Here is a 28,000-nt window from a genome sequence, read left to right on the forward strand (position 1 = left end):
CACCAAAGAATCGTTGGATGGACCAAGAAAAACTTAAACTTGACTCTTCTTTCATCAGACTTTCTGGTGGCACATTTAAAGACTGAGCTAAAGTCTCCTTACATTTATAACCTCTTATAAAGTCATATAACACACACAGGGTGGAAACACTGTAACAGAGGGAACAATTATGTCCTTTAAGTGGTCCTGTGGAAGGTGGCTGGAAGAAATAAAAGTGCTGCTTTGCAGAACACAACCTTACTACTCATATTCGTCCATTAAAATGTACACACTACACCTATCAGCTTGTAGTTAAACCCAAGAGGGAAATACTTACAGTTGAAACCAGATATTGTATAATGATACATAACCGTTTTAATTCTACGTTTCAAATTAAACCAGACTAAAGTTTCCCTGTTTTAAGTTGGTCAAGATCACCAAAGTGACCTTTATTTGCTAAATAACAGAATAATCACGAAGCAAAACTGGGTTTTAAAAAATGTCAGACGTTCACAAACATTTCCTTTCTCTGTTTGGTAAAATTGCCTTTTAAACTACATGACTTTTGGCCCATTCCTCCAGACAGAACCGCTGGTACAAAGCAAGCTTCGTAGGAACCTTGGACCGAGTTAAGAGCTTTATGATGGCTGCTCCAAAACACTGACTCTGGTGTCCTGAAGCCATGTTCTAACTGTGGCTGATGTCTTGAGATGCCCCGTTATTTCCACAAAATGTTATTTCCTCATGATTCCTCACCAGTCCCTCCTGCAGCAAAGTACCCACACAACATCATGCTGCCACCTCTGTTCTTCCCAAAATGTCTCCAAAAATTAGGGTCTTTGTCCCAGAGTACATTTGCAAACTGTAATCTGGGGTTTTTTTGCTCCCTTTGGAGTAATGGCTTCTTCTTTACTGAGCGGCTCTTCATCCCATATCAGTACAAGACTTGTTTTCCTGTTGATAAAGACACTCTCTTACTAGCTGTTGTTCTGGGGTTGATTCACATATTTTGCTCCAGAACACGTTTATCTCTGGGACACAGAACCCGTCTCCTTCCAGAATAGTATGATGGCTGGAGATTCCCATGCTGTTCATACTTTCTATTTTTTGAACAGATTAAGTTCAAACAATTTATACCCAAGGATGAACCAGATTTCTCTTCCTGATACCTCAGCTGATTTCTTTTGATTTTTTGCATGGTTGTTTAAAGGTATTGTGATCTTAGTGTAAACTCACAAATTGTAAGAAAGTAATAAAAAAATCTAAAAAACGTCTCTGTGCTGTTCGGCCATTTAGCAAATAGTAATAATTTTGATAAGCCTAACTGACCTAAGCAGGAAACCTTCGGTCTGATTTAACGTCAGAAAGAACAACGGGTTTCAAACAAGGTATGTAAATATCTGGTTTTAACTGTGGTGGTGGCTTTAAGCTAACAAGAACACTGGCAACAAAAACAGCAAAAATAAAGATAAGTCTCAAACATGGCAGATATTTTTTTTAAAACCAGCTGGTTCTTCTGTAATAAATACTTCACATAAAAGGTTGGTTGTTTCATGTGCAACTCAGAAGTAAATTAATTCCAAATGTCTAACTTAATCCAGGACTTTCTTGTCTCATTTCCTTCGATGGTCGTGATGATGAGCAGTTTGAACCTGTGAAATGGAAATTACATATTTAAACTGCTCACCTTCTTCTATTTGAGCCTGCAGGCCTCTCAGTGTCCTTTCATTTCTGTGAACGATGTTTACCTCAACACTTACATTTAAACTCTGCTTTGCAGAAAACACTCCTGTTTGTTGACCAGAGCTGGTCAGGAAGAACATTTTAAATTCAGCTTCTTCGTGCTTAGTGGCTTGCAACAGTACATTTCTTTAGTTTTTTGGCCTGTTTCAGGCTTTACAAAAGTGAAGTGGCTGTGCCAGTTGTATCTGGTGTCTCCTCTTCTCCTAGACAACTCTTTCAGAAATATTTTGGACATGTTTGTTCAGCAGAAAATCACTAAAATAATTAGAATCTGAGGCTTTTGCTCCGAAAGATGTGAATGTATTAAAAAGCCCCTCTTAAAAGGATGCAACTGGAGGAAGTTAGATGTTTAGCGGCTAGTTTTGCCTATCAGATGGGCATGTTGATACAAGCAACATACAATAAAGTATAGAGCCAGGAGAAACACACTTCTCATGGGCATGTATGTCGTCAATTTGGGGATTATAATTATCTATTACAAGAATTCAAAGACAGAGTGGAACTGTTGTGATTTTAAAAAAAGAGGAATTTTGTGCACAAGTTTCAATTTATTGTGGATTTTCTCTAATCCACAGAGTCAACATTATTCGCAGTTTATATACATACATGCTGGTGTGCAGGTTAACAAGTTTCTCTACTCTGCCCTTAGGAATGAGTGTGTGTTCATGGTCCAAGGTCTACACCACCACCCGCCCAATGAACGCTGGAGACAGGTACCATCTCCACCATTACCGTGCACAGATTTAGGGGATATAGACAATGGATGGATGGATGGATGGACTGAAGGATGGACGGATAGAATGATGGATAGACGGATGGATGGTTCTTACTGTGGTTCTTTGAAGTCCCAGAACATGAGAAATTAATTTTTTACTCTTTCCAGACTGATTGATGTCAAGGACTTTATTTCTTATCTGTTCATAAATTTCTTCAGATCGGGAATGATGTGTTGCTAGATGAGATCTTTTAACCTGCTTCATGTTGTCAAACAGGTTCTGTTTAGGTGATTTTTTTGATTCTACAGGTCTGGCGGCAATCGGACCTGGGTGTGGCTACTGAAGCAGAACTCAAAAAAATTTGCTTAATTCATGATTTAACAAGAGACCTATTAAATTTTTGGGGCCAGAACAGCTTTTTCCTCTTAATAAATGAAACCATCATTTGAAAAGAGCTTTTGGAGTTTGTGTAGGTTGTTTCTGTCAATTAAAATGTGTTTGATTGTCTTAAACATCTGAGCGTCAAAGAAAAGCAACAATAGAAGAAACCTGTGAGATGACAGTATAGTACAGTATACACTGACTATGTGTGGATTAGAAAACATTCACAATAAATTCAAACTTGTGCACCTAACTCTTCTATTTAAAATCGTATATTTCTGTAAGTTTTATAGTGAATCCACCCTGAAAAAAGAACAGTTCATTAAAAGACCCAAATTAACCAACCATTCCTGCCCAGGACGAGTGTATGCAAGGTTCTGACCAGAACTGTGTGTAATTTTGGTAAAAGCAACAAATGCTTGCTTGATATTGTGTCATTAGCTCCTGTTTTAGCTGAAACCACGGAAGAAGAGGATGCCAGGGTCCTGGGGATGGAGAAGAGCAGGATGAAGATGAGGTGAAGTGTGTAGACAGAGATGGAGTGAAGGGAATGCATGCAGGAGGAACGACTCAATCACAAAGTGGCTGCATGCTGCGGGGCTCAGACGGCATGCAGAGGAAATGAGCAGGATCAGGATGAACTAAAGAGTAACACCCTGAGACATCAAGGGCCTTAAAGAAAACCATTAATAGTTTAAGGACCCACAGAGTCCAGGTCACAGCAGACCCATAAGAGGCAAAGGTTGTGCACTGTAAAAAACTAAAGAATGTACAGTACAATTATGGATTGACAGAAGACAACAGTGAAAATTAAGAGAAATGCACACATTCATTCAGAGGAACCTAAACATTTAAGATGAACCCCTGGGAGATCTTCTTGTACTGGTGTTCACTGCAATTAACCAGCAATGTAAGCATAAAATTCTAACACATTAACATGAAAAAACATAGATTTGTTTGGATACACAGGAATATTCTGATGATTTTATGGTATCGATTATGAGGAAAAACTATAACGGCTATACATTGGCACTGTTGCTTGCAGCAACAAGGTCCTGGGTTAAAAATCCCAAATCTTCCTCCATGGAGTTTGCATTTTTTCCCAGTGGGTTCTCTCTGGGTAATTGGACTCTCTAAATAGCCATTAGGCTTGTGTGTCTCTGTGTTGCCCTGTGATGGACTGAGGACCTGTCCAGTTTTTGCAGAATGCTTCATTTCTTTTAAGACAACTCTGCAGCAAGCTCAGAAAACATCGACAACTCCAGGTGAATAATCTTTATTTCATTTTTACAGAGGCATCTTATATGAAACAAAAAATGATCAAATGTACAGAATTCAAAGCATTTAAAGGCATAAAACCCATTATGGTTCAACAACACGTTGAATGAGCCAGTTTTTGTCTTCATCTCTTTGTTGTGTAACTGGAACCAGGGGAATTATAGAAGCTTACCCTGAACAATGTCAGAACTCCGTAAGCAATTTCAAATGCCTACGGAGTATCATTTACTTTAAAGAGTGCTGTTTGACATGCATGTAAAACAGTTTCTGGATACTAACACATCAGGGTCACAACCTTTGCATGTTTTGCAAAATGTGGACACTTGTCACACAGAGATAGTTAGATGTCCTCCACAAGGAGGGTAAGCAACAAAAGGTCATTGCTAAAACAGCTGGCTGTTCACAAAGGCGCCCTCAGAGCATAATAATGGAAAGTTGATTGAAAGGGAAAAAAGTTGCACATGCAAAGGGGTTAACTGCAGTTTTGAAAGGATCCATTTGAGCGTTTGGGTGAGATTCGAGCCACGTATGAACCAGAGACATCTTACCAAGGAGAAAAAGGACTGGACTATTGTTCAGGTCCAAAGTACTTTTTTCAGATCAAAGTGCATTTAATTTGGAAGTTAAGGTCCCAGGTCAGGACGAAGAGCGGAGAGGGACAAATTCAGAGATGCTTGAGGTCCAGTGTGAAGTTTCCAAAGTTGGTCATGATTTGGGAAGCCATGTCATCTGCTGGTGTTGGTCCAAAGTCAGTGCAGCACTTAATGTTTCCCTCTGCTGACAAGATTTATGGATATGCCGATTTCATTTTTAAACAGGACTTGGTACCTCGTTTATTAAAGCAACCTGGGCTCCTTTAACACCTCAGCAGAACCACAGGCTGATCACCTTCATGCCACGCTGAGGCAGTAATTCGATCAAAATAAGCCCAGACCAAGGATACAGCACATCTACCGTACATTACATGCCGACACTGGTCAGCAGGCTGAAATTACTGAAATAAATCAACTTTTTGATGACATTCTGTTATTGGGATACATAAAATAAAAGTCAACCTGAGCAGCACAACATGTGCATTTAAAGGTGGTTTTTTTATCGTTTTGCTTCCCTAAGAAGTGCAGACAACCATGCAGTTACGAGTTATTCTGAGCCTGTTTCTTCTCTCCTTCCACACAATCAAATATGAAGGGAAAAAAAAGAGGTGGGTAAAGTGGGCAGCTGTCAACAACTTCCACAGCTTCCCGCCACAGCTGATCAATCAGCCCCATATCTGAACCTCAGCAGGACTGACCCGTTGGCTACAACTGACATTAATCCTAAATCTTTGAGTCAGTGCAGAGGAATGACGGGACGCAGCGCGGTTGGTGTGACTGAATGCTGATACAGGCCCTAACAAGCGAAGGTGCTGATGCTAATGAGCGAATCTGTGGCCCTTTAACAAGGTTGCATCATTTGATGTCCTAATTTACAATGAGCGGTGTCTCAGGGGTGCGGGATAATGAGCTGGACAGGGATTCCCAGGGCAACAGCTTGTGTAACCCATCTCATGCTGGGGAGGGGCTCAGTCGCAGCCAGTGTTCGAGGCTGCAGCACAGGGAGCAGGAGGGACACATTTCATATCTGTGGGAAGGAGGAAGGGGGTGGAGAGGTGAGTGAATGTCAGCCCTACTTGATATGATTGTTTGTACACACCAATCATGGAATCGCTGCGTTCAAGTGAGAAAAGCTTGTGTTCTCTGTGACAAACTGACCTCAGGCAACAAGGGCACTCAGAGAAAGAGGAAAGGAGAACGAAAGCATGGTGAGTGAGTAGGGGGGATGAGGGCACGTCAAATGAGGAATACTACAATTTGACCTGGATTTAGGGATTTACAAAACAGCACAGCTTAAAGACAGACCTTCCTTTACTTTTCTTAACTTGACACAGAATAAAACAAATCCCTCTATTTTACTACTGAGCTCTAAGGAACAGGATCTTTCTCCTGACGCACCTTTGAGGCAAATAAACGAATGTGGAGCTCAGTGACCTCGGTGTCAAGACCATGCACCCAGAGTGCACCAGCGTGCCCCGCCACCCCCACCTCTTACTGCTGCGTCTGCACGGCTGCATTAGTCAGGCTCAGATGGGTTTTTTTCCGCCACGAGTAGCCGAGCATGACATGCGCTCAACAAAGGCAGGCAGATGACGGCCTGTTGTTTGAAATGCAGGAACATGAGGCCAGCGTGAGTCATCATGGGCGCACAGGTGGCCTCGGATCTAATGAGCCACATTCAGTTACAGTTCTGACATGCAGATGCTTCAAAGAGGGAAGCAAAAGGTTTATTTTAGGAGGAGGTCACAACTGTTATTCTGTCACATTTAAATGAGCTTTTACTTCTGGACCCAAGAAAATGGACATCACATCAAGACATGGTGAAACGCCATAGTTTTCTATCCACCCAACTCTTAGATATATATTAGTCACACTGAGTGATTCAGTTGTTTCAAATCACTCATAACTATTAATTATTGACAATGCCCCCCTCTGGCATACAGGCTGACACTTTATGCACACATGGATGAATCTCAATAAATTAAAATATCATCAAAATTTTATTTATTTTTAGTAATTCACTACAGTGAAACCCATTCATTACAAGCAGAATGATCTATTTCAACATTTATTTCTGTCCATATTAATGATTACAGTTCACAGCAAATGGAATCCTTAAATCCTGTTTCTAAAAAAAATTCATATTACATGGAACCATTAAGAATGATTTCCATTACAGAAATGTTATGTTAGGACCACTGCTGGAGAAGCTGGCTAATTAGTGCCTTTATCAAAGAATACTGTTCGGAAAGTTAACTGGAAGGAAAAAAGTCCACAAGCAACCGGGACGCCTTTTTTCTCAGATCCAAAGTCAATGTAGCAACCTACCAGGAAATTTCCAGGTACCTCATTACTTGTTCTGCTGTCAAGCAAACCTCAGACCTACCTTAGAGATAGGGTGAAGAGTGCCATCACTCTGGGGGAGCTTACAATAACAGCTACTACTCTACTCCAAAAGGAATTATTTAAAGTGGTTTATCTGATTAGAATGCCTTCAAGAGGTCTTCTGGGTACATCGCACTGGGAGGTGACCCAGGAAAGAGCCAGAATCTACTTCAGAGACTGAGCTGGAGATAGGACTGTCTGGGTTTTCCTCCTAGACCTGTTAATCCCACAATCGATGTCAGGAGATAGATTTTCCAGGGGGAATTAGAACCCAAAACACTACACTGACTGGCCAGGAAACCGAATTGACATCAGAAACAACAATGCAGACCAGTTGATGGCCACTATAAAATCAACCTGGGCTTCTTTAACACCTTAGCAGAACCACAGACTGATCACGTCTAGTCTGTGTCTTTGAAATATATTACTCTGTGAAAAAAACATCTACATGACATATAGCTTATTTACTTGAATAAATGAACTCTGATGATATTGTAATTTGTTTTGATGTTATGATATTTCTTTGAAATTATGCATCTGAATTTTACTGAGAAAAAACAACTTCCACTCAAAGTGAAAAAATCAACGTTCTTTTTACACTTTAAATGAAAACATTAAAGATGTCTAGGCTCAGCGTATTTATTCACCACACAAACTCAGGGTCTAAATATAACTAATGAGAATCAATTTATCACAGGAAGCACAACAATTCAAATTACACATGATCTATTAAGTGCCTGCCACTGAGCACCATTTGAACATTTGACCTTCTGGCATGGCTCATGACATTATGTTGACATTTAAAGGAATACCTCCCCCGGTTCCTGATCCCTGGGCCGCAGACTACCCTGACCCTTCCTGGGCTCTCACCATGGCTCACCAACAGGGAGGTCAAGGAGCCATACAGTGCTGTGAAAAAGTATTTGCCCTCTCACAAATTTCTTCTGGTTTTTCTTTTTTGTTGCCCAAAAATGTTTCAGATCTAACAAATTTCAATATCCTACAAGAATAAATAAATAAAAAAGCAGGTTTCAAATTATAAAGCGCAACCTGGCCCTATGAAAAAAGTATTTGCTCCTTAGACCTAATAATTGACCGTGCCATCATGTGGCAGCAACAGCCATCAAGCGATAAGAACGTTGGCCCACTCTTCTCTGCAGAATTGCTTAATTTAACCAAACTGGAGTGTTTTCCAGCATAATCAGCTTGTTTTAGGTCAGGGGTTCCCAAGTCCAGTCCTTGAGATACTAGAGGTTTTAGATGCGTCCCTTCTCCAGCACACCTGAATCAAATTAATGGCTGGTAACCTGGCCTCTGCAGAGCTGGAGGAAATCAGCTATTTGATTCAGGTGTGTTGAAGCAGGGATCTAAAGGTATCTAAAGGTTGCAGAATAGTAGCTCTCAAGAACTGGACATGGGAAGCTGTTTTAGGTCTCAATCCAATTTAAGACTTTGACTGGCCATTTCAAAACCTTTGTTTTTGTGATCCATTTAGAGGTGGACTTTCTGGTGTTCTAGGGATCATTGTCCTGCTGCATAAAATTGCACTTGAGCTTAAGGCCACAAACTGATGGCGTGGCATTTTCCTTCAGGATTTCGGCTCGAGAGCAGAATTCATTATTCCATCAATTACAGCAAGTCACCAAGTCCTGAAGCAGCCAAGCAACTCCAGACGCCATACTTCGGCCACCATGTTTGACTGTATGTTATTTTTCTTAAAATGGTGTTAGTTTTACAGCAGATGTAACCAGACACACATGAATACTAAACTCTTAAGGATTATTAAGATATTTTGGCAAATGTGAGATGAGCCTGTTGTTGGTCAGTAGTGGTTCTCTTAAATGGAGGCCATTTTTGCAGTCTCTTATAGTTGAATGATGAACTCTGACCTTAACTGAGCCAACTGAGACCTGCAGTGCTTTAGATGTTGATCTGGGTTCTTTTGTGACCTCCTGGATGAGTTGTTGATGGCTTCTTGAAGTAATTTTGGTAGGCCAGCCACCCCTGGGAAGGATCTTCAATGTTCCATGTTTCTTTCATTTGTGAATAAGGGCTCTCACTGTGGTTCACTGAAGTCTCAAAGTCTTAGAAAGCGCGTTGTATCCATTTCCACACTGATAGATGCAAATTCCTTTGTTTCTCATCTGTTATTGAATTTCTTTAGATCAGGGCATGTTGTGTTCCTTTTTTAGATCATTAAGCCTACTTCATGTTGTCAGACAGGTGCTATTCAAACATTTTCTTTTTGAAAATTTTTTTTTATCTTCCACCTCAGTCCTAGACCCTTCTGCTTCTACATGTTTGCCTTCAACCATATCAGAAGATGCTGATGCTTTCTTTGCCTCCACCTTCCACCTGTGTGTCTCAAGAAGTCAGGTGAAGACGCAACTGGAGAGACTGAACTGGAATAAGGCTGCAGGTCCAGATCATGTCAGCCCTAGAGTCCTGTGCAGAGCAGCTCTGTGGGATTCTGCAGCACCTCTTCAACCTTAGCCTGGCCCAGAAGAAGGTTCCGGTGTTGTGGAAGACCTCCTGTCTTGTTCCGGTACCAAAGAAAACTCACCCATCAGTCCTCAATGATTATAGACCTGTTGCCCTGACATCTCACATCATGAAGGTCCTAGAGAGACTCCTGTTGGCCCACCTGAGTAAGCAAACAGTAAACCATCAGAACTCCCTTCAGTTTGCTTATTGCTGTGGAGTTGGAGTTGAAGATGCCATCATACACCTGCTTCAACAAACCCACTGTCATCTGGACAAAGCCAGCAGCACTGTGAGGATCATGTTCTTTGATTTCTCCAGTGTATTTAATACAATCCAACCTGATCTGCTTTGTCAGAAACTCCAGAAGACTCAGGTGGAGGCCTCAACAATCTCCTGGATCAAAGACTACCTGACATATAGACCACAGTTTGTGAGACTGAAGGTTTGTGAGTCTAACCAGGTAGTCAGCAGTGCAGGAGCACCACAGAGGACTGTACTCTCACTTTTACTTTTCACTCTGTACACCTCAGACTTCCAGTACAAGACAGACTCCTGTCATCTACAGAAATGATTCTGCAGTCGTGGGGTGGATCAGAGATGGACAAGAAGCTGAGTACAGGAAGGTGGTGGACCGCTTTGTGGCATGGTGTGGAAACAATCATCTCATTTTGAACATGACTAAAACAAAGGAGATGATTGTAAATTTTAAGAGAAACAGGAATAAGTCAAAAACTATTTCCATCATGGGAAAAGAAGTGGAGGTGGTGGAGGAGTATAAATACCTCGGTGTTCACCTGGACAACAGACTAGAGTGGAGATGCAACTGTGAAGCCATCTACAAGAAGGGACAGAGCAGACTGTACGTCTTGAGGAAGCTTAGGTCCTTTGGTGTTTGCAGCAAGATGCTGCAGATCTTCTATAAGTCTGTTGTGGAGAGTCTGATCTCTTCTGCAATCATCTCCTGGGGAAGCAGCATCAGAACCGGGGACTTAAAGAAGCTCAACAAGCTGATAAAAAAGGCTGGTTCTGTTCTGGGGACTCCTCTGGAACCTCTGGAGATCATTGTGGAAAGATGGATTCTTCATAAAATGAAGAACATTATGGAGAACCCTGAGCATCCTCTTCATGAGACTGTCCTACAACAACAGAGTGTCTTCAGTCAGAGGCTTTTTCAGATCTGCTGTAAGACGGAGCGCTACAGGAGATCCTTCCTGCCCACAGCCATCAGCATCTACAACGGCTCTTTGAGGAAACCTTCATAATATGAGCTACAACGACATTTAATTTCCCTTTGGGATTAATAAAGTATTTTTGAATTGAATTTGAATTGATTCAACAGGTCTGGCAGTAATCAAGTAGAACCCAGTAGTTCAACAAATGGGCAGGATTTAACACTCAGGAGTTTTTCTTTCAGTCAATAAATAAAATCATTTAAAAACATAATTTTGTAATTAGTCCAGATATTATTAGCTGACCTTAACATGTTTGGGCGACAAAAAAGCAAATATAGAAGAAATCTTAAAGGGGCAAATATTTTTTTCACAGCACAAAGCTACAAAGGACATTTGTCTCACATGCAGTCATAATTATCCATTTAATTTCCTTGGGTAAAAAAACCCACACATACCAGGTGCTGTATGTGTGATCCAGTAGCGCTTTAAACAAGTAAACGCATTATGGAAGAACTCCTTAAACGTCTGAATAAGAAAATAATCTTTTTGGCTCTCCGAATAATACAATGTTTTTATTTTCTTCGATGTAAGAGCATTGCAAAGAAAGTTCACACTCCAACAGACGTTAAGAAACTCCCTCTGACGCCTGGTGTGTCGGTTCTGATCCCCCATTCATCCTTTTGCAGCTGTAGTAATATAATGCAGCTTTGTCTGTAAAACTCATTTACCTGCCCCACTCTAAGAAGGTCTTGCTTTAACAAAAGGAAGATAAAAAGTGATGAAAAATCAGAGGTACAATATGACAACCCATTTATTTAGTAATACATTCTGCAAACTAGAAATTTTATTCAAACTTCAATGGCTAAAAAGAAAAAAAGATGAAAGAAAGGAGAAAGAGAAAAACTTAAGGAGCAGGGAGAAAAATGCATCTATTCACAAGCAAGGAATGCAATTTGTTCAATCAACAACACAAATAGTACAATTTAGTTTAGGGAACAAAGCTTTTTTTTTTAAACATTTTGTCTGTCATTCCTTTGGAGCTAGAACATAATACAAAATATACAGTTATTAAACTTTGTAAAATCACTCACAGAGGCATCTGAGAAGCATTTGAATCAACACTGACAATATTTAACTACAGCACTCTAAAGCTATTCTTCTATGTGATCATAAATAGAGCAGGTACATTAATGTATGCACATCTTGAATGCTTACGAGGTTACCATGTTCAAACACTTGCATTCGTTAAATGTATGACATCATTTGCGTTGGAAATAAAACAGGCTTCTGCCCAGGATCAGATGTGGCGACACGCGTAAAAAGGTGTACCTTGTGACAGCCAGGACAGATTCAGTGCCTTGAAAAAAGAAAGTTTCCAATCTGTAAGCTGTGACGTCAGCAACAGTATTCATCCTCGTAGTGTTTTTGTTTTGGTTTTTTTTTTGGTGGTGGTGGGGGCAACAACAACTTTATGGGGCAACATGAGATTGGGTAAGGCAAATCGGTGAGCTTATTCATGAGCTGAAAAAGATCAGCAAAAGTGAGGCTCGGGTCACCCGGCAAGAGGACGAATAAACCACCACTGCTAAGGGTCACACAGTAAACGCCACAATACAGGTACATCAATATGTACATGAGGGGGCGAGCATTTAAAATCTCTCTAGAGTCAGCTAGGTAGTCCTCCATACAAGAATATACAGGATGCATTCCAGGCAACCAAAGGTAACTCTGTCTGTAAATAGCTTTATAATCATTTTTATCCATTAACAAAATTAGATGATTAGACAGGTGATCACTGCATAGGACTACTGTTGTTTAGTCACACACCAATCAGCAAAAACGATGAACACATCTCCATACAACATAGTGATCTCTGGGTCAGGCCCTGCGTCCGTGGATGTTGCTTCGGCACACTTCCTAAAACCCTGAACTCACTATAAAGTTACATACTTGACCTAAAGTGAGCATCACACAGGGTTAGCAGGTATAAAACTCAGGTGAGTTTTGGAGGTCTTTCTCTGTGGTCAAAGGGGCGACTTTTAGGGTTAAAAAAAGAAAACAACCAAAAAAACGATCCAGTTCCCATAAACTAAAACACGTTGTAGTTCGCAGGAGCTTCTGCTCCCTTCTTGTTTTATTAGAACTAGAATAATTGAATCCAATCCTGAACACAGGCATAACCTGACCACCTTCGACTTAAACGATGGGAAAATCAGCCAAGAGGAACAACAAAAATCGACCAAAACTACCAGAAAAATTATGAGGTATTTCAGTTCATTGGAAACTATGATTGGAATCATTCTTTGTTCATTTTAAAAGAAAAGGTGCAAAAGGATGAATGGGAACTTTAAGAATCTCCATAACATAAACAGTTTTGCATTGTTTACTTAATCAACTGTCAATTTTCCTATGAACAAAAGAAAAACAAGAAGCAGGAAACTCCATAGGTTTGATTTCTGTCAGTCACACAAGCAAACACATTTGTTCCTCATAACGCAGAAATCATTGATACCTACCAGGCGTGAAAGAAGCAGATTGAAGGCTGGCGGATGCTAGATAGGAGACGTCTACTGCACTTAAATACAAGCTATGCAGGGAAAATTAAAGAGCTGCTTTAAAAACAAATGAACAAAAAAATCTTTTATATACAATAAAAAATTATCTTTGCTCAAACACAGTGAATAAATCAAACTATTTTACAGAATTTAGGTACATTTCTTTACAAGAGTGAAGGTATGAATTTAAACACAATGCAGTTCAGCTGTTTGTGGCTTTTTGAAGGGGAGAGTTTGCTGTTTTTCAGATGCAAAGTATTGGAGTTTATAAGCCGACCAGTAAAAGGTACTCTATGGAGTTTTCACATTAACATTCAACATTTCTGCAATAATGCAGAAGGGCCATTAGACTTTATATAACTCACTTTTTATTTCTTTTTGCATCTTACATCCTACGTTTAATGGTGCTTCAGCCACATTAACCTGATGCTTCTTATCCATACTAGCACCCCTTCAGTCACGTCACTGATCCTCCTCACAACTCCTAACATTTATTTCACACCATGAACAATGGCCAAAACCACCAGAGAGTACCTTTAAAAGCCAAATAACACGGAAATAACGTTTAAAAATTTAAATGATGTTTTACTAGACACTGCTGGGGGTCAGCTATTGTGTCTGTCCCATTTTGTCAAATCAAAAGGGTCTTTGGCGTTTTTTTTGCCACAAAGCACATCAGAGAGCAGCATATTACACTAAGACTATTTTTTAAGATTTAAAAACCCACCACAAATAGAAATGTCAGGGAGTTAGGATTGTCTTTTCTGATAAATTAAGGACTATACATTTAGTAAATTATTACTCTGTTTTACATTACTGAATATTTTACAAAATGATTAGAAGGAAAGCTGTTTGTTCACACATTTTGGCTAAATTGCATGAAAAAAAAAAAAAAAACTCAAGCAAAATGATTTATTCCTCACAAAATTAGGCCAGAAATTTTATATACATACAAAAATTTCAATAACAATGCATGACAAAAAAAATGGCAGAAAATTAATCTGAAATAAAGCATTTCTCTTTAAGAAATACATCTACTGTGTTTATTAAATACATGCTTAGACAGCGATTTATTTAATTACTGGGGGAAATTATATATATATATATATATATATATATATATATATATATATATATATATACACTTTCTAATTTAATGGTTTTCTTTATCACTATTTACATTGTTTGTAGATTCTCACTGAAGTAGTCAAACCTGTGAATGAACATGTGGAATTATGTAGCAAAAATAAAAATTTTAGAAGAACTTTAAATATGTTTTATATTCTAGATTCCTCCAAGAATCCACCAATTGCTTTGATGACTGAAATATTCTTTAAACTTCTCTTAATGCATCTCTGGAAGTTCCTTCAAGACTCTTTGGCAAACTATTTCAGGTGATCACCTCATGAGGGTCATCGAGGAAACGCCAAGAGAGCAAAGCAGTAATTGAAGCAAAGAGTGAAGAATCTAAAATATAAAAGATGTTTAGAGTTATTTCACACTTTTTTTGTTTACTGCATACCTCCATTTGTGTTCATTCACAGTTTTGATTTCTTCAGTGAGAATCTATAATGTATACAATGATTTATCATCCATTCCCAATCTTTACATTTATTTAACATGAACCTGTCCACGAACTACAGGTGGAAATAGGCATTTCTGCTACAACCTGGCACCATGCATCTTTCCTTTCGAAAAGGTCAATGAAATGTTGTGCATTGTCCCTGTGTAAACAAAAAGCTCTTCATCACCACTGAAAATAAAGAAAACCATTAAATGAGATCTGTGATGCAACTTGTTGCAGCAAGAACATTTGTTCTGGGTTCACATGTCCACATAAAGACCAGGAGAAATAAATAGTCTAATGAGTAGAAGAGCCAATAGTTTTTTCTCTTTTATGGAGCGTTAATTCTAGAAAAATCAGTGCTTAAAACAGTTCAAATCAAATTATCTGACGTGGAAATTAAAATGCATTTTTGAAACCACAAACAAAAAAAAAAAAGAATCCTATGGGAAAATAAATTGGCGTAGGCTGTAATAAAGATGAAAATTTGATAAAAATAAAAAAATCATTGAACCTATAGTGGTCTACTTGGATGCTTAGAAATTAGTTTTTCTAAATATATATAGTTTCTAAACTAGTCAACATCTGACCAGCTCCAAACAACTTTACACCATTTATAAATTCAACAAGACGAGCCAATTCGTTAGGTCCTAACAGAATAACATCATCTACACGTTAATGACCAAAGCTGTTCCCAGTTAGAGGTCAACCCAGTGGCCAGGTCAGCCCGATAAGTTTCCTGAACAACCTGCATGCAATCTGAACCCAGACAGATCTGCCTTTCCACTGACACACACTCTCTCTCTCTCTCTCACACACACACACACACACACACACACACACACACACACACACACAGGCAGGCAAACATGTCAACATGGGAGGATTCAGGAAATGTCTTTTAAATGGACAAAAAGAAAGATTTTTCCACTTCATTCTGTCAAACTGCCATCATTATTATTATTATTAGTGTATACAGAAAACCTGTTATGAAAGTAAAATAAAAAAGAGCACACTGCAAAAAAAATTGATCAGGATTTAAACTGTTTGATATAGAGAGCTTACTGTGCTGTCAATTATACAATTTACCCGTTTCTTAAAAGAGCATAGACTAACTGAAGGGAAGAAAGTGTTGCAGAGGAGAAGTAAAAAGCAGAGACATTGTGCCAGGCGGACGCTGCGGAAATATTCACTGAAATAACATTTGTTTGAATTCCAGAAGAGCAGAAAAAGGCAGATAGTGCATAAAAAGTTCTCTTTTTTCCATTTCTTTCATTTTTTTTTTTTTAAACTTAAAACCAAGCTGCATTAAATACAGGCTGTTTGTACAGGACAATTGCACTTCACAAAAACAGAAATATACAAACACACAAGGAAATGTGAATCAAATTAATTACAGCAAAAGAAACAAAATCTTACTATTCAGCCGGATTATTTAACAAAAACTTGTGGACTCACTTGTTGTGGATTACTTTAGAGAAGAATAATAAGGAGGGTGAACATAAAAGGGAGACAAGACGGTGGGGATCCTGAACTCCAGAGTGGACCGGTGCCGCACTATCCCAGGTTTGCGTGCATGCAACAACTCCTCCTCCTCCTCCTCTTCCCATGTATTCCCTTCTTTGAAACCAAAAGCTCAGAGTGACGGAGAGACAGACTGCTGAGCTGAGCTGCTGTGGGTCTTGAGAGGATGGTGGTTTGTAAACTCTATGTTGTGTTAGTGGTAGGATGGTGTGTTACCACATGTCGTCTGTAGATGCCGAGTCCTTGATAAGAGAGGAGAGGAAGGAAAAACCCTTCAGACTTTGGCTGTACGCTTACTGGATCTCCATCAAGAGCTGCCTCTATGATGCGTAATGATGTGTAATAAAAACCCTGCATGAGTCACACCAGTCTCTCCCCCCCCCCTCTAAACATTTAATCTTTTTCAAATAAATGTACATGATCTATAAGACAGAGATGAAGACAGACAGCAGTCTTACATTACAAGTTGGGTTTCTGTAAAGTGTACAACTTAAACATGTCCAGGTCAAAGACTCGCTGCTCAATAACACTGATTTTATTTAAAATATTTATATGAAAAGCTCCTTATCTGGGTTTTTACCACAACATTGTTACAGTTTATTTAAACATGCAGTAAAAAACCTGTGAAGTGATCAGAAATGGTCTTTATTCCAACTAGTAGCAAACACCGCCTTACCGATAATCATTTACCCTTTTTGTAGACATCTAAACTGTATTAGGGCTGAAACAGTTAATTGGATTCATCGTGATTAATGGATTATTGAAATAGTCAACTCATTTTGTAATCAAATAATTGTATCAAATAAAGACAGAACAAGCCACTCTAAGCAGTAATTAGGCAGAAATTGTGCAAAAAACATTTACATTTTGCAAGATGCTAAACATTCATGGTGTAAATGCTCTATCCAGAACTCCTCACGTGACGTAGCTGTAGCTTCATCTGGTCGAAAAAAATCTCCTACTAAACACCTTTCGCTATACGATATTAATCCAAAAAATAGTCGACAGATGAATCAATTAGCAAATTAGCAGCCCTAAACTGTATGCAATCAATTCAACAATTTTAAATGATCAGCACCCCTGGTAAAGATATGGACAAAACCCTAGATGCCACTCGTTGCTGCAGTTAACTGAAAGTGAATTTTGGAGATTTTGTTTATTTTTTTACATCCCTTATCCTCCTCTTCTTCCTCCTCCTCATGTGCACAGAGCCAAGTTCAACTAGGTCCAGGTCCAGGTCCAGGTCCAGGTCCAGGTTTTATTATTGGGCTGATTGTAAATGTGTCCGAGTCCAGCCTAGTTTAGACATTTCCAGACTTATGAAGAGCAACACACACTTGCCTTGCTTAAGTGGCATGTTCTCTTGTCTTGGCCATTTTGAAGAGTGGCTAAAAAGAAACGAGCACGTGTGACTTCATGTTCTACTCCAGGGAGGAGTAGGTTTACACATCTTTAGCTGTGGGGCCATAGATGTGGAGGACGCCATATTTTCCTTAGCAAATAATATAAGGCTGCTGGGACTCATCAACAATAATAATCGAACAATGTGGATATTTCTAGTTGACATAATTTATATGATTTCATCTTTTTTATTGACTTTTAAAAGTTACAAATGTTTTCCGTCAAATCGCTGTATGTGTGCAGAGTCCCTTTCTGCAGCAGATCATCTGTGCGTGTGTGTGCCTTTAAGTCACTTCAGCTACAGTCATTGGTTGACGCCATCTATGCTACCATTTCAAACCAAACATGGTGAATTACTACCAAATGAGATGTATTCCAACAGTTTTTCCAACGTTTTCTAAGGTCCAAAGAGTACTTCAAGTTAAGAGGCAATAAACGGACCTTTGGGCGACCTCTAAGCTTCGTTACAAACTGCAGCAACGCAGCTCAGTCCATGAGCCGCTGGAGAGACAGACAGAGGGGCTGTTGAATGCTCTCTGGGGTTATCTGCTAGGTTTCCACATTTTTTCTGAACGTTTGACTGATTGGGATGCCTGCCTGGGCATTAATGTGCAAATGTCATGTAGAACCCCAAATCATTTTTGCTTTACCAATTCTAATAACATTTAGATAATGAAAATATCAACCAAACCAAAACAGGACAAACTCCTAAAAAATACACGCAGTCGATAGAAACTAGTTGCTTTATGCGTTGGAAGCTTTACTTGAATTTACTTGTTTCTGTCTAGTTATTTCAGGGCTCAACTTCTTCCTGTCACAGCGTCATTATTTATAAGTCACACATGATAATATTCTTGAAAACACATAAATAAATCAGATTTATTCCAACGGAGGGGTTCATTAAAGATTACATGCACAGAGCAACAACTGATCACTTCAGACATACGTTTTTGTTCTTAAAACACATTACTGCCATTATATGTTGTGTCATGTTTTTAGAAAGGGCAACAAAGATTTCTGTAGCTGCTGACAACTTAAAGCGAAGACGAACTGGAACAATGTGTAGGAAGCAGAAATAATTGCTAACAATGATTTCACCACAAGTAGCGCAGTGAGAAGGTTTTGCATTTGAACAAAGGAACCAGACAAGATCAGCAGGTTAGACCACGGTAACAAAACGCAACCCAGTAGATGGGAACTAAAAATGAAGGTCCAACGAAAAAAACTTCACAACAAAACATAATATTGTTGCTTTTCAGCAGGATTCTCCCACAATTCTGATTTCTTTTTCTTAAGGAGCTGCAAGGACCCCCACAAATGTTACCCATGTTTTAACAACACGTAAAAAAAACTAGACAGTCAACTCACTTGAAAATAGATGGTTAAGTATTTTTGTTAATGTTTTCAAGAGGTACAAAACAGTTTTGTTTTTAAACGACTGTCAAATAGCATCAGCACTCTTATTACAGAGTCTGGCCTGTGGCATTAGCATTAACTTGACAGAATTAACTCTCTTTGATTCAATGTTGCACCAATTCATCAGCCTGAGTTATGAATTACCCAATTTTCCCTGGAATAACTGTGACTGGTGGTTCAAATACAGAAAAAATCCCATTTATTTTCCCATTAATATAACAGAAAATCTGAGAACTCCACAAGTTTCTGACACAATATCACCTACTTCCAAGCAGCATGGAGAGGCACAAGAATCGAGAAGTAACACGACTCCAGCAAACATTTGCAGCACCAATAAGACCTTCGGGGTTTTGGGTTTGTTACATGGTTGGACCAGGGTGCTAACAAAGGTTCTTAGAAAATGGAGATAAAAACAAAGCAAACAATCCTAAAAACATAAAACCCACAGTGTTTGTTCATGTTAGGTAATAAAAAAATGTTTATTTAGGCTCTGATCCAACCATTAAATCAACTCCACTCTCTTAAGTCCCTATTGGTCAGCCTGTCTATTTGTAAGTGCGTGATTGGTTGCGTTCATTTTTTTTTTCTCCTGTTTTCCAATTCTTAAATTTAAATGAAAACTGTCTGTTTTGCGATGACCCTGATGAAGGCCAAGAGTCCGTTTAGAAAGTTGGCCGTAACGGCATGACGATAAATAAATAAGCAAACAGTGTTAATGCATTTCTGCTTAGGGTATAAAACAAACATGGACCTCAGACAATGAAAGGAAGATCTATCCACCTACTAAGAAAATACTAAATTAGTTATTTCCATCTTTAAAAGATTTTATTGGAAAAGTTTCTTAGAGCTTCTGGTTGACATCAGCTGTGTTGGCAATGTAACAATTTCTTTTTGGTTCCTTAATGATTTTACTACCTGATCACCACTCTAAACAACAATTGTCACCAAATATATAAGAATAGAGAGCCTGAATGCATTGCACAAAAAAGCTTACATTTATAGCAGTGCCATTTATAGTGCAGCCAAACTGTAGCAGAGACTAATCAAAGTTAGACTAGAAGCAGATTTTTAAGAAATACCAGACTAAAAGAAATAAATATCTGCTTCTAAATTCAGGGAAGATCAAGGTTTTATATTTTGGCACTCAAAAGGTTAACAACAGATTTCACTGTCTGCCCTTCACCCATCTCTGCAGCCTTCCAGAAGAAACACTGAGGAACTTCAGAGCTGTTCTTCAAAGACAATATTTTCTTAAAATCCAGCAGAAAGAAAAGCTATAGTAGGACAAGTTGTGGCAACTCCCTGCATTCAGCAGGTCTGAGAAAGTGACCAGCATATAACAGATAGTTACAGGCAAGCTATAGAGAATACAATGTTGCACATTACTAAAACAATGCACACATAGTAAAAGGAAAACCAAGTAAATGATTCAGTAACTGCTAAGGCCTCCAGTTATGATTTCACACAACTACAAACAATTAGCTGCGGACAGAAATCTTCACCAATCACACGTCAGTATTTAGAGGCAGGTTCCTGCCCCGCTCACATCGCTCTACATTTCCAAAACGTTGTTTTCTCTCGACTTCCTGCACTCCTATTTCAACTGAAGCTGAACAAAAAGAGTATCACCATCGCAAATAACGAGTCGGGAACATAAATATAACAGCTTTCTGAAATGTTGTCACAGGTATGAAAACTGGAAAGGTCAAAGATAATCTTAAAAACCTTTACAAGTGCTTTTATTACTAGTTTAAAAATTACTAAATCAAACGTTGAAACTCTGAGCAGAAGAGAGATTTAGATTTATACGAGACGATTAAAAGGAATCCACACAAAAACTAAATATGGCTCAAAATGTCTGTAAAATAATACCTTTTTAAAATTATTATAGACAGCTTGTGTAACCTGATAAACATAATGAAATTATGCAACACATCACATCTGGTTTGACCAGTATTTAAACAAAGACGTCTGTCAATGATTAACAAGTTTAAAAGCATAACAATGCCACCCACACTACTGGTGTAACTATTAGATACATTGGTAAAATGGGTTCCTTTACTGGGCTGAGTTGAAACAAAATAACTACACACAGTTTTGAGGTCAACAGCCCAGGTCAAGAAACACCTTGTCCCATTTGGCCACGTTAATGCTCCATCTTAATGCAGATTTTCAGTGCAATGACAAAGTCTTGAACTTTACTGCGTTTTGTTACATTTAAACCGCAAACATCAAGGTACTTCACTGGGAGTTTATGTGATAGAGCGACACAAAGCAGTGCATTAGTGGCACAAAATGGAGTAAAGGGGGCTGAACACACATCCATGCACTGCTCTGTGCTCGTCAGTCACATTAAGTCCCCTTAAATTACACTAACGCCAGTGGTTGCAACGTGAAAAAGTTCAAGCGGTGTGAATACTTTTGTAAGGCACTCCTGATCATCTTGTTGCTGTGTCAATCCATAATCACCCAGCCCATAACTCGCTGTATAAAAAAAAGAACTAGCATAAGATAAACTGAGTTCTGCTGATCACACAATCACAGCCATGCAATAAACAAATACAGCAGAGAGCAGAAACAACTGCATGAACAGCTGGATACTCACAGTGTCATCAGTTCGGTACGGGTTAAGTTTGTTGTACACTGTCTCAATAACGCTTCGTCTGAAAGAACAAGGGGAAAACTATTTATTTTAATAATGAATGCTTCAAGCCAGCAATCGATTGAGAAAAACGTTCAACATCATAACAAAATCCCAGTTTATCATAACAGCAGGGTTCACTTACTTGCTGGCCAGCTCTCCACCAGGAGGAAGGTTTGGGATGCTCTCAGATGCTAACGTCCGCATAACATGGACCAAATCTGGGACACCTTCATCTCCCTGCTTTTTGATTATCTCTGTGAGAAGAACAAACTTGGGTTTATTTAATTTTAAAATTATTGTGGGCTGCACGGTGGAGCAGTTGGTAGCACTGTTGCCTTGCAGTAAGAAGGTCCTAGGTTCAATTCCCAGCCAGGGGTCTTTCTGCATGGAGTTTGCATGTTCTCCCCGTGCATGCGTGGGTTCTCACCGGGTACTCCGGCTTCCTCCCACAGTCCAAAGACATGCTTGTTAGATTAATTGGTCACTCTAAAATTGACCTTAAGTGTATGAATGAGTGTGTGTGCATGGTTGTTTGTGTGTTGCCCTGCGATGAACTGGCGACCTGTCCAGGGTGTACCCTGCCTCTCGCCCATAGACTGCTGGAGATAGGCACCAGCTTCCCCGCGACCCACTATGGAATAACAGTAATACAGTAAACTTTACAGTAAGGTTCTTGCCTACTACTTCCTAGCAGCAGATGAATAACGATAGATCCTGATTTAGTGCCCTGCCAGGGATCAGAGGTCATCAGGGTGCCTATGTCCTTTCCTTTTTCACACTAAGATTTCTCAAGATTAACTGAACATCATGCATCGGAGAAACTTTCTTTCTCTACATCTTTAACTTTTTTCATCATTAAAACCTCCTGTTTTAATGAAGACTGTTGACAAACTTCAGATCCTCTAGCAAGCTTTGCTCTTTAAATGCTCCACCTTCTGGTGATGCTGCTGTTGCACTAACTGAATATAATCATTATTTTCCTATTTACTCGTCTTGAATTCAACTTGTTTCAACTTTTTATGAAACCTATAAAGAGGTTTGGCTCTGACCTTGGTGTATCTGTTTGGCTAATCAGATGCAAGATCCTTACTTGTAGAGACAAATATTTGTGTAGGAGCCATAAATGAAATTAAGGGACATTTGTTAGATATTCAATTGTTTAGATTTAGAATTTTTTTATTTTCTTACTGTTTATCAATACGTAGGTCAACTAAATATGGGCGGAGATTTCATGATTGGGCATATTAACCCACCTGTTGGGAGTGTCATGGAAGGAGAGTGGGTATGTGGGCCGCTGTTTTATTTGTTGACCGCTGTCAATCGACATCATGGTGATTTGTGTTAAAGTCATATTTTTAGAGACGTTACTCTAAGTTGTTTATCGTTTTTCCTTAGTAATGAAAGGCAATTTTTCGATCTCAGTGGATCTGCAGGCAATAAGTTAAAAAAATGTAAATAAATATAGGCAAACATTTTGAAAGACTTAAAGGAATGGTTAGCTGCATTTGTAACCCACAACTGTCCATTTAACACACACATTTCCACCTAAACATAGAAACAGACCTAAAATCAAAATGTATAAGTTTACGACAGCTTGATGAGAGATGAAACTAAATCAGAAAATGCCTTCGTGTAATCTTAAATACATTGATCTCCTGTTTGTTTTCTCCACAAATAAATCTCAAAAAATTGCTAAAGATGCAACATTTATGATGTTTATTGTTAATGATTAATACCATTCATTAAGTGTTTAAGGGCCTATTTAAAACATTTTAATAAAACGGCAAAAATAAATTAATCTAAGCAGATAAACAAAATTATCTTCCATTTTCTTTACCACTAAATGAAACAGCAAAAGTTTCAGTCCAACTGCATTTAGAAGACGTTCCAAATACAGAACGCTATCTATATGCTGTATGTTGTCTAAATGCTCTGTAGAGTAATAAGTCCTGGGATTCCTGCTTTCTGGAATCTACTGAACCATTTCTTACCCAATATAGAAACTTACGAATCTATCCAAAAAGCTTTTCCAAACATGTCGAGTCAAGAGAAAAACTGCAAAACACACAGTCTTAGTGTGCACACTTGTCAGATCTTGCTCCAAAGAAGGGAACATTAGGGTCAAGTTTTCTTCTCTTTATGTTATGAGAAACAAACTTCAGAGCGTCTAATACCTCATGTTGCAACAATCTTGGCAGTTAAGACTGAGTATAAGGTCTTTTTTTTAAGGTTTCGTACCTTCTACTCTGGCTTCAAGATATTTGTCCAGCTCAGCCTCACGTTTCATAGCTTCTGGAGATACCTTTGGGGCCCCAGGAAAGCAGATTAACACAACACTCATATTGTCCCGGCTTCCCTGTGGAAAAATAAAGGAGCAATGTAAATCAGAGATAAACCAACCAGCATATTAACATGTCAGTACAGGTTCTGTGGACACGTCATACCTTGTATAAGCAAGTGTCAACAATTTCATTGCTGACTTTTTCAAGATCATCTGTAACCTCCAGCCTTGACCTCACAAAGTCACAGAGTTCCTCGTTGGCCATTACATCCCAGATGCCATCACAAGCAAGAATAATAAATTCATCCTCCCCCTCGCTTCTTTCTATCGCATACACTTCAGGCTCTGGAGAAACTAGCTGCTCCGTTGGGCCTTTTCCATGGACACACTTGTAGTCGAAGTCACCCAGAGCTCTAGACACAGCAAGAGAGCCATTTACTCGCTGGATCATGACTGAGCCACCGGCATTCTGGATCCTTTCCTTCTCCAGTGGGTTGCTCGGTTTGTGATCTTGTGTGAAGAAGTGTACAGCTCCTCCCCTGCTGAGGAGACCCCGCGAGTCTCCACAGTTGATAAAGTAGATATGGCTTGGAGATATCATCACCCCTACTGCTGTGGAGCCGCTGCGGTCCACACCATGCTTCTTCTCCGAGATGGTTCGCATGTGTTCGTCAATCTGCAAGAATCCTGTGCGGATCCCAATCTTCACGCTATCCACATTGGTGTCCTCCTGTATAGCACTCTGGAAGTCTGAGTTGGTAGTGATGTGTTCCAGCAGGTGCTCACAGCAGTACTTAGCCACCTGAGAGCCAGCATGCCCATCATAAACAGCAAAGAAGGACCAGGGCTCAAGACCATGAGGCAGACCAATCACTGCTGTGTGTGCATCTTCCATCTCAACCCGCCACCCCTGCATGCTGCTAAGCCCATACCTCAGGTTATTACCCTCACCATGGGAATTGTATTTTTCCATCTTTGGTTTGTCCAGAAATGCCCCCATTGTCTCCCTCTAACAGCCTGAAAAACAAATGAAGTGAAACATTGCAAACTTTTAGTAGATTTATCACCAAACTTTGCTGAAAAGCATCCGAACAGCTTTCTAAAGATAATTAAAATCTCCAATATGTGTTTCATGTATCCAGAGACTCAACAACACAGGCACTATCAACACAACCATAAAGAAAACGTGTCAGCAGTGTGGAACATGCAGATTGTGTGTTAAAATGACAGAAAGCTTGCAATGTGTGTTAATCCTGTGGATAATCCAAACACCAACACAGACAATATCCAAGGAGTCAGAAAAGGCAGTCTCTCCTGAAGGCCAGCTGTACCTAGGCAGCATGGCATTCTCACGAACAATGTGCCATATGTATGCATTGCTCAACCTTCCCGCTGCAGTTGGGCAATGCATACCCTTTCTGGCACTGGTGTAAGGCCAGGATAATGTAATACACAACTGCTCAGTAGAGCAAAACTCCCAGATGAGAGACTCGAGTCTAATCAGCTTGTTAGGACATCATGTTGCTTTCAACATAAATAGCAAACAAGAAAATGAATTTTTACCAGAGATTGACATTTGATTCTACAATCAAGGCTCTTCTCCACTCTTGTTTTTGTTAAAATTCATTTTTAAAAATGTCTGTTTAATGACGTGAAAAATGTTGCCATCTTTAATCATGATAAAAACTTGTAACTTTGGGCGGCTTTAAAGACCGAGGCCGAGCAAGAAGATTCACACTTTTATAAAACAATAAAATAAAATAGACAATCCTTTTATCAGGAGGTACGTTACCATCTGCTATTTGTACTCCATTCGATTTATTAGTGATTATACCATTGGCGGTGATATCATCTAAAAAACAGCTTTTTATTTGGACTGAAGTATTGAGAATTACCAAAGACAACATAATAATCATATTCAGAATATCATTTGTAATCTTGTTTTCAATCCTGTTAGTGACATAGTCTCGGCTTATTGCTTAAAGTTTTGATCTAACATAACCATCTTTGATTTTGCCGACGATGAGCAGACATTTTTTATTTTAAATCAACCAAATATTCTGTTAGCTCATGTTTTCAAATGCTTATATTCTAAAACTCAACTAATTTGATTTGTGAGTAAAAGCTTAATGTCTGAGAATCAAGGCAGAATGTTCTTTGTCACTGTTTTTAAATAGTGAATATATTTTGTAACGTTTTGGCTGAATAAAGGCACTACTTTTCCCAGGTTTCAATGTAAACTGAGGGGCATAAAAGACCAAAGCATTTCCACTTTTAAAACACTGTAACCCCCTCATTTGTTAGCCACGTATGACTTTAATATCATTTAAAAGTTATCTTAATGCTTTTTCTGATAGAATATTGGTTTTCAACTCTGTTCAATAGGTTTTTTGTTTTTAACACACCACCAATTTAGCAATTCAACAGATGTCATCTTAAAGTGCTTTACCAACCAAACAGATCCAAATTAGCTAAAAAAAATAAATACTAATTCTCAGAGAAAATGAAATTCAATCCTAACTATAACAAAGTGCAATTATATTCCGTTTATAATGCCAATTGGTAAAAGGTATCTAAGGAAGCAAGCTAATTACATTGAGTCATTGACTTTGCAGCAACCTCTCCTCCTGAGCAAGCATGTTATGACAGCGAACAGTTGATTGCTTTTACATACAACTCTTGACAGCTTTGCTAACAGACCTAATATTAATTATCAATCAAGGAAAGAAACTAAATCGACTGCTTAAACTTTAAAATCTCCACAAGTCAAGAAAAACAAAATAGGTGTATGTGTAAAAACTGGAAGGGAACAGAAGAATGCAGCTAATATTTGAATTGAGTTAAAGCAAAAAACACGTCTACCATCCATCTGTAGCAGCAGATTAGCATCTTGAATGTTGAATTCAGGGCCCTGTTCTGTTCTAAAAATAGTAGGCATGTGTACACATTTTGACTACTTATTAGGAACACTGCCGATGTTGATCAAATTAAAATCTCAAATAAAAACTACGCATTCAAGCGTAATATTAAATGTACAGACATTTAGTTCATTAAACACACCACTAGGCTTCTCTCTACCGCTGATCGACTTAATTTAAGACAGACATGGTTTCAACCCTGAGGCCAATGTTAGCTACCTGACTGACCTGTTTGTTTGTAACCACTGCAACGCATAAACCAGTTCAAATACCACAGTTCCGCTTGTGGTGGCATGAATTGGTTCCCATACTAGCCCAGTTCACTCAGGACCAGTTAGGCCGCTAGATAAAGGTCCACCCCAGGATCAGATAAACAAACAGTCCTGCCAGTTTGCGGCCCTTGACCCTTGTCCCTCACAACGAACTCTGGCAGGCCTTTTCCCCATGTTGAGCTAACGTAACGTTAAAGCAAGCAGAGCCGCCGAAGCTGGCCTCGCTAATCTAACGTCGATACGCTAATTTAGCATAGAGTGCTACCTGCCCGGCTACCCCCCGGTAGGTGTCGGCCAAATAGTAAAGATTTCACTTACCAAACAACCAAAATATCGGATGACAGCAACGCAATGTGCAACAGGGACTGGGTGTCCGCAGTTACCACCAGAAGGTGTTCAACGAAGAAATGTAAGGGATAGCGGTGGCTAAGCTAACTAGCCTACAGCTAGCAGTGAACTGTCGTCACTCAACACTCAGTGCATATAAACTCTGGAACTGTGCTCCCTCTTTACGCGCTTCCGTTTTGCATTACATTATCTCAACTGGTGAGCAAAAGAATAAGCTCAGCTCTTGTGTTTCTGAGGGGGAGAATCTGTGTACGGCCAAGCCAGGGAGGGAAGCTGAACCGTCTGCCCCAGCCTCTCCACTTGACAGCTTGCTAGCTAGCGTTAGCTTGTGAGACACCACAGGGAC

At 39.2% G+C, this 28,000-nt stretch overlaps 1 protein-coding gene across 1 annotated transcript; it reads right to left on the reverse strand.

Annotated features, from left to right (window-relative positions):
- Nucleotides 1-16,441: 16,441 nt before the first annotated feature.
- Nucleotides 16,442-27,985, reverse strand: ppm1aa (protein phosphatase, Mg2+/Mn2+ dependent, 1Aa). Its single transcript, XM_047345070.1, has 6 exons — nt 27,625-27,985; nt 24,280-25,133; nt 24,074-24,191; nt 21,978-22,089; nt 21,797-21,854; nt 16,442-16,616 (listed from the first exon to the last, which is right to left on the reverse strand). Exons 2-6 carry the CDS (start codon nt 25,114-25,116, stop codon nt 16,587-16,589), a joined length of 1,155 nt encoding a protein of 384 aa, XP_047201026.1. The 5' UTR covers nt 25,117-25,133; nt 27,625-27,985; the 3' UTR covers nt 16,442-16,586.
- Between the last annotated feature and the right edge of the window lie 15 nt (nt 27,986-28,000).

Source organism: Girardinichthys multiradiatus, chromosome 19 (assembly GCF_021462225.1).
Source record: "Girardinichthys multiradiatus isolate DD_20200921_A chromosome 19, DD_fGirMul_XY1, whole genome shotgun sequence".
NCBI lineage: Eukaryota > Metazoa > Chordata > Actinopteri > Cyprinodontiformes > Goodeidae > Girardinichthys > Girardinichthys multiradiatus.